Source organism: Solanum pennellii, chromosome 3 (assembly GCF_001406875.1).
Source record: "Solanum pennellii chromosome 3, SPENNV200".
In the NCBI taxonomy this organism is placed as follows: Eukaryota; Viridiplantae; Streptophyta; class Magnoliopsida; order Solanales; family Solanaceae; genus Solanum; species Solanum pennellii.
Genome location: NC_028639.1, coordinates 73,727,768 through 73,734,562, shown reverse-complemented (window position 1 = coordinate 73,734,562; position 6,795 = coordinate 73,727,768). Strand labels below are relative to the sequence as shown.

Sequence of the window (6,795 nt, the reverse complement as noted above, 5' to 3'; positions counted from 1 at the left end):
ATATTTTTATACCTTATACATAATTTAAGAATATTTTTATCCTTTTTCCTTATTTAGTAGTTGACACAATATTCTAAGATCATGTGTGATTAAGTATTATTAAGATTGGGTGCTTAGTTAGTATATTTGTATGAATTAATTGTTTTGTTCATGCTTATTAAATATTTAGTGTTTTTGTAATAATATTTCATATAGATAGATAAAATGTTCCAATTATACACTTAAATATTGAAAATAATTTAAAGAACAACCAGTGTGGGAACTTTTGATTCATTTTATGTGACCATGGCGAGGGAAAAAAAAGTTTATTCTTACCTCTAATGTTTCAATCTCTTGTTATTGTTGTATATAGTTGTTCATAGATAATTGAAATGAAGTGAAATCTTTATTTGCTATATTTTAGGTTTGTCTCCTGATGATCTCCTGCTTGTGTTACTCCTTTTAATATATTTTCTCATTATTCAATGGTTGCTTGGGTTTTGTTCTTCTTCGATAATGTGACAACACTTAACTATCTACTATTTTTAAATTTTGATTTTCATACTTTCATATTGACGATCATGTTATCAGCAGTTAAAGTTATGTCATGTTCTGTAAAATCACATCGTATTTATAATTGTACTATCACGTTCATATTTCATTAATATTTCATATATTCTTAAAAAAAAAATTAAACATATAAAGTGATGTTTTTTCCCCTAAAATACAAACTTATAAATTAATTTTTTTATATAAAAAACATGAAATTACTGAATTATACTTTTTAAAGAATTGAGATTTCATTTTATGAAGATAAAATCCCGTATTTAAATATTAATTTTATCTCAATTTTTGATATGACGAAATAAAATAGCATTGTGCAACAAATTACAAGTGTGTTTTGAGTGGAAGTTATCATGTTTGTTGGACCATGTAGGTTCCTATAGGATCTGGGGTTTCGGGTAACATTTATTAGCCCAATAAAGCTCCTTATTGGATCATTTTGGAAACATCTAGACTGTTGTTGAATTAGAGTGTTTATCAGCCCAATAGTAATGTTCATCTTGGATACTTCGCACGATTTTTAGGTGGTGATAGAAATCATGTTTATGTTTTAAATATGGATTTATTTACATAAATCTCGTGACTTACTTACATTATTATTATTATATATTTTTTTGAATTATAAGAATCTCTTATAGTTTATAGATTTCAGATATATTATTGAAATTTTGAATATATCATTAGACTTTTGTATACAAAGGAAAGAGTTGTATTTGAAAAAGAGGAATGTTTTAGAGAAATGATAAGGTATTCGGATATATAAGAAAGGGGTGTATTAGAGAAGGAAGGGACATATCCGAGATGAACGGAATGTATCAAAGAAGTGAGGGATGTATCCACAATAGTATGGATGTATCGGAGAGGGGAAAAATATATCCGAGAATGAGATATGATGTATCAACAAGAACAAATTGATCTATTCGAGAGGGGATTTTTGGAAATTTTTTAAGTGATAGAAAATTTTAAAAAATATAATAAAACAAGACGTTTATTTAGGTAATTTAATATTTGATAAAGAGAGTGCACAAATAATTGTTTGCTGGGTTCATTGGTGTCGTGGTTGCATGAAATGTGATAAATAAAAGTATTTTATATATCTGACATATTTTATAAGTTTTTTTCCTTTTTATCATTTTTTTATGGAATAGTGTTTTATTATTTTAATATAATGATAAAAGAAATAACTCTAAAAATTTTAGTTATAATATCTCAAATTAAATAGGACATAAAATTAATTTCAAAGCCTCTAATGTGAATAACTTCAAATTTTAATTTCTTATAATTTAGTTGTATTCAAATAATTTTTTAAATTACATATCTAAAGTTTACCTTGTTAAAACTTAATTTCGATAAATATAAAAATAATCAAACTTCTCACATAATCCTAAAAAGTTTGATATAACCAAAACTTAGTTATTTTTATATGAAAATAGTGTGTGATTATAGAATTATTCTTGAAGTAACTATTTTAAATAGTTATATTAGGAATGCTTGTTTATTTATATAAACTTTTCCCTTTTTCTTAAAAACCATTTTATTTTAAAAGTCGCATTTTTTGTTCAATTTACAGAAGTTTAAGGGAAAAAAGAATTCAAAGGAAGTCAAAGGCGAGAGCTGGTGTCGTTTCGCCACGTTTAACACCGTGGACAGGTTTAGTGGGGCCCTTTGATGACGCGTCATGTTCTGATTAGTCAATATTGCGTCACTAATGGGTCCCAGCAAATAAATATATTGTGAAAGAAGACCCACTTTCTGATTTACTGGGCCTGCAGTGTTTTTGAGCCGTCAAGTTGACTTAGAATTGATTCATCTCTTTCTCCGGCGACTCTTCGCCGATCACCGGCGAATTTACGGCGTAAGCTATCGTCCTTACGTTGATCCTTTTCTATTGATTAATTCTTTGTTGTTTTCTGTTTTTACTCAAATAAAAGTTGTGTGGGAACAGTAGAAAAACCCTGTTTGAATGTGCAGTTGCAGTTGTTCTTAAATTTACAATTCGGTTTCGATTAGTGTTTGTCTGTGTAAAACTTTGCTGCTCAATTTTAGAAGAATCGATCAGAATTTTAGTTTTATTTTGCTACCGCAGGAGTCGCAGAGAAAAGTACTTTTACTAAAATTTTCAAATATATTTTCTCGCCATTTTCGAAAGAAAATTTTTTAACATATAAAATGCCTATTAATTCCAAAATTGTCTAAATTATAGACGATAAAGAAGAAATTAGGTCATATTTTCCTTCCAAAATTAGAAGGGGGATTATTTGAACGGTGAAGAATCACAATGATTCCATTACTCAAGTTTATAGTTCAGTTTAAGTGATTTACTTATGCTAAATGTTCAAATAAGGACATATGAAATTGTTCTTGTTTTAAACTTATTGTAGGAACAATAAAATTAAAATTATGCTGAACCTTATTTAAAGAGAAGAAAATGAGAATAAATTTGTGAAAATATATGTTAGTGAGATGCCAAGATCAATAGCTCTCTCTGTCCCAAGTAGTGTGAGATAGTTTTACTCGACAAATTAATTTCACGTATGAATTATTCTTGAAATGTAAGGGTAACATTTCCTTAGTTTCACGAATGAATGTTTCTCGAAAATCCGATATATGAATTAGCAATGAGCCAATGGTCTAAAAGGGACTCTCTACCTTCACAAGGTAGGGGTAAGACTGCGTACACATCAACAACCAGACCTCATTTGTGGGATTACACGATATATGTTGTTGCTGTTGAACTAGCAATGAGGTGTTTGTAAAATTTGGTCTTGTTTCTCCATGTCTAAGAAAGTTATAAAGCAGTTAGGCTATTTTGGAACACAACTCTTGTCATCTTTACTAGTGTGAATGAGATAAGGTTTCAGCTTCTTATCTCTTTTGGATGATACATCACACATTCTGTAGCATCTATCCTGTTTCTTAGTGTTCTTTTTCCTTACACAGGTAGCACAGAGAAAAAATTCAAACAATTGACGCTGTTCTTTTTGAATTCTTAAGAAGTCTGAACAGTGCAAGAACATTGTTTGTTGATTTGTCTATTATAAAGACGATGCAATTAATCTGAATCTGCATCATTGAATAGGATCAAAAGAGCTTCTGGCAACCTAAAATCACCAAATCATGAATGTTAAACTATTTCAGCAAGAGTTTTTCTATGATTCTTCAGTATTGTTTAGGCAATTCGAACTTTAGCAGAAATAGGTGAATATATCCATTGCATTTAACTTTATTACCAAGTTTTGATTGTTTGATCCTGTCTATGTCGTCTCTCATCTTTTTGGTTGACACCGCCGGATGTCCATTTGCAATGCGTCTTCTAAAATGTTTTTTCTTTGATGGTTGTCACTGTTAGATCTGTTTATGATTTATTTACTAAAGCTTCGAATAATATATCATACTCCCATGTATTTCATGAAACTTAAGTGATTCTAAGTTATGCCATTTGTCCTTTTTTTCTGTGCCTTCCAATTATTTCATAAGTAGGATGTCATCTCGTGATGTAATTTGTTTTGCAAGATGACATTGAGCATGCCTAGTTCTCGGAATTATTTTTCTTCCATCTTCTGTTTGAATTCATAATCAAGTAGCTATGTTTGAATATCCTTCAGGATTTTTGCCAGAGAGATAAGATTTGGAACATCCAGTAGCAAGGAAAAAAAATGCCTTCACAGAAGATTGAAAGTGCGCATACTGACACTGTTCATGATGTGGCAATGGATTACTATGGTAAGCGCCTGGCAACAGCTTCTTCAGACTGCACCATTAAGATAACAGGGGTTAGCAATTCGTCTTCGCAGCTACTGGCTACTATAAGTGGCCACCAAGGACCAGTGTGGCAAGTAGCTTGGGCTCACCCTAAGTTTGGTTCCCTCCTTGCTTCTTGTTCTTCTGATGGAAAGGTAATTATATGGAAAGAAGGTACTCAAAATGAGTGGAGCTTAGCACGTGTTTTCGATGACCATAAAGCTTCTGTCAACGCAATAGCTTGGGCTCCTCATGAATTGGGCCTCTGTTTGGCTTGTGGATCTTCTGATGGGAACATTTCCATTTTCACTGCAAGATCAGAAGATGTTTGGGAGACATCACGGATTGATCAGGCTCATCCAGTAGGTGTTACATCTGTTTCGTGGGCGCCATCAACAGCTCCTGGCTCTCTTGTAGGCTCTGATCTGCTTAATTCTATTCCAAAGCTTGCATCTGGTGGCTGTGACAACACAGTTAAAGTGTGGAAGTTGTTTGATGGAACTTGGAAGTTGGATTGCTTCCCAGCTCTTCAAATGCACACTGATTGGGTCAGGGATGTTGCTTGGGCCCCTAACTTGGGGCTACCAAAGTCAACTATTGCTAGTGCTTCTGAAGATGGAAGAGTGATTATATGGACAGTTGGTAAAGAAGGTGATCAATGGATTGGTAAAGTTTTGAAGGATTTTGGTGCCCCCGTTTGGAGAGTTTCGTGGTCACTAACAGGTAACATATTGGCTGTAGCCGATGGGAATAACAATGTGACATTGTGGAACGAAGCAGTAGATGGTGAATGGCAACCAGTGACAACAGTAGTTACATAAAGTTAGACACATTTATAACCCTTCAGTCCAGAATGTTACATCATATTAACAAAACTCTAGCTATTTTGCTATGCATAAAGGAATAAGCAAACTTGAAGTTGATCATGAACTGTCAATTGTCTTAGTATATATATAGATTTTGCTTCATCATATCAATGTGCTATATAACACAATGATCGATGTGGTGTTTGACAGAAGAACGGATATGTTTGAGCAACTGTTTTGTCAACTAGATTCACATTTCTATGTTGTCAAAGCATCTTTGATATACAATTTAAGGATTTTGTGTTTCCCAATTGATATCCTTGACTGAAGATTGCTTGCCATGTCTTTTCCTAATGGACTACAATTCACCACAAAGCAATGGGCCAGTAGGCCCAATACAAGTAATTTGGTGTCTGAAATGTTTGTTGAGCTTTCTTGGGCTGATCATATGTGGCCTAAACAAGTAGAAATATTGTTGCTTGGAACATTTCGCTTTAAGCCCACTATAATGTTACACGTTAGATAAGCAGGAATCTAGGTCTATGATACTTGTAAAGGAAACTTAAGTAAATGTACCTTCGGCAAACTAGTTTACCAACATGGTCGAAAATAAAAATATACACTATCTATATAATTTAAGTGTATATATTCTGTATATTATATCTGAAACAAACACTATTTATACATTTTGGGTATATATTATATATAAACTAAATAGCTGAATGATATTTGACAATAAGTTTTCATACTTGTAAATGATTAATGAGCACTCAAACAATTTCTTTGAAAACTCATAATCATTCTAAATTCCAAAGCAAACAAAAAAGGAAAGGGCATATAATAACATGAAGAAGCAATAATTGAGGGAGCATTGTAGTAATAGATTAATTAACACCAAAGACAATATTAAAGCCAATTGTCAAGGAGAAGGCACGTGCATTGTTAAGCAACCACGTGATGACCTTACACGTGCAACCATGTTAGCACTGTTACCGCACGTGTGAGAAGCATCAAAGAAAAAAAGACACTTATTAGTTAAAGAGTTCTTGAGAAACCTAAGGCAATTATAAGATTAAGACCACAAACAATGGGTTTTTTTAATCAAATATCCAGCTAAACATTTAAGCAAAGTTTACGTTTGTATATATTAAAATAAAAGGTTTAAGTATTAATATACGATAAAAGAAGGTTCCTTCGAGATACTCTAAACTTGTTTTGTTTATTTATAATTTTATTAGTTTGTTAGTATTAAAAAAATATTGTTTGCTAAAGGTATTGAAAATGAACGAGATATTCTTAAAATTACATGTAAGAAACTTGTTTTTAAAGACCTAAAATATTTTTGAATTTAAGTAGAAAGAAAATATTTATTGGAGAGGCATTTATAGGTGGTTAGCACGAGCGAAGCTAGCCTTTTTGTTATGGGTTTGGTCAAACACTAATAATTTTGTTCCAAATCTTGTAATTGTAAAGAGTAGTCGGTTCATAAGGCATTCCTTATTGACAAGGTTCAGAGAAAAATCACACTCAAAAGAGTGTGAAGAAGTTATAAAATATATATGAATTATTAAGTAATATAAGTAGTCAGTAACTTTAAAGGACTGAAATTTATGAACATCAAATTCTAATTCAACTTTTAATAATTAATATTTTTATTAATAATTTACACTTTTGTTTTTCGATCGGTGTAATATTAATGTGACTG

The 6,795-nt window shown here is 31.6% G+C and overlaps 1 protein-coding gene across 1 annotated transcript; it reads left to right on the top strand.

Moving 5' to 3' along the window:
- Positions 1 to 2,274: 2,274 nt before the first annotated feature.
- Positions 2,275 to 5,401, top strand: LOC107012826 (protein transport protein SEC13 homolog B-like). Its single transcript, XM_015212759.2, has 2 exons — positions 2,275 to 2,398; positions 4,149 to 5,401. Exon 2 carries the CDS (start codon positions 4,200 to 4,202, stop codon positions 5,103 to 5,105), a length of 906 nt encoding a protein of 301 aa, XP_015068245.1. The 5' UTR covers positions 2,275 to 2,398; positions 4,149 to 4,199; the 3' UTR covers positions 5,106 to 5,401.
- The last annotated feature ends 1,394 nt before the right edge of the window (positions 5,402 to 6,795 follow it).

Excerpts from the sequence above, each read along its gene's own strand:
- LOC107012826 (XM_015212759.2), top strand. The coding sequence starts at position 4,200 with ATGCCTTCACAGAAGATTGAAAGTGCGCATACTGACACTGTTCATGAT.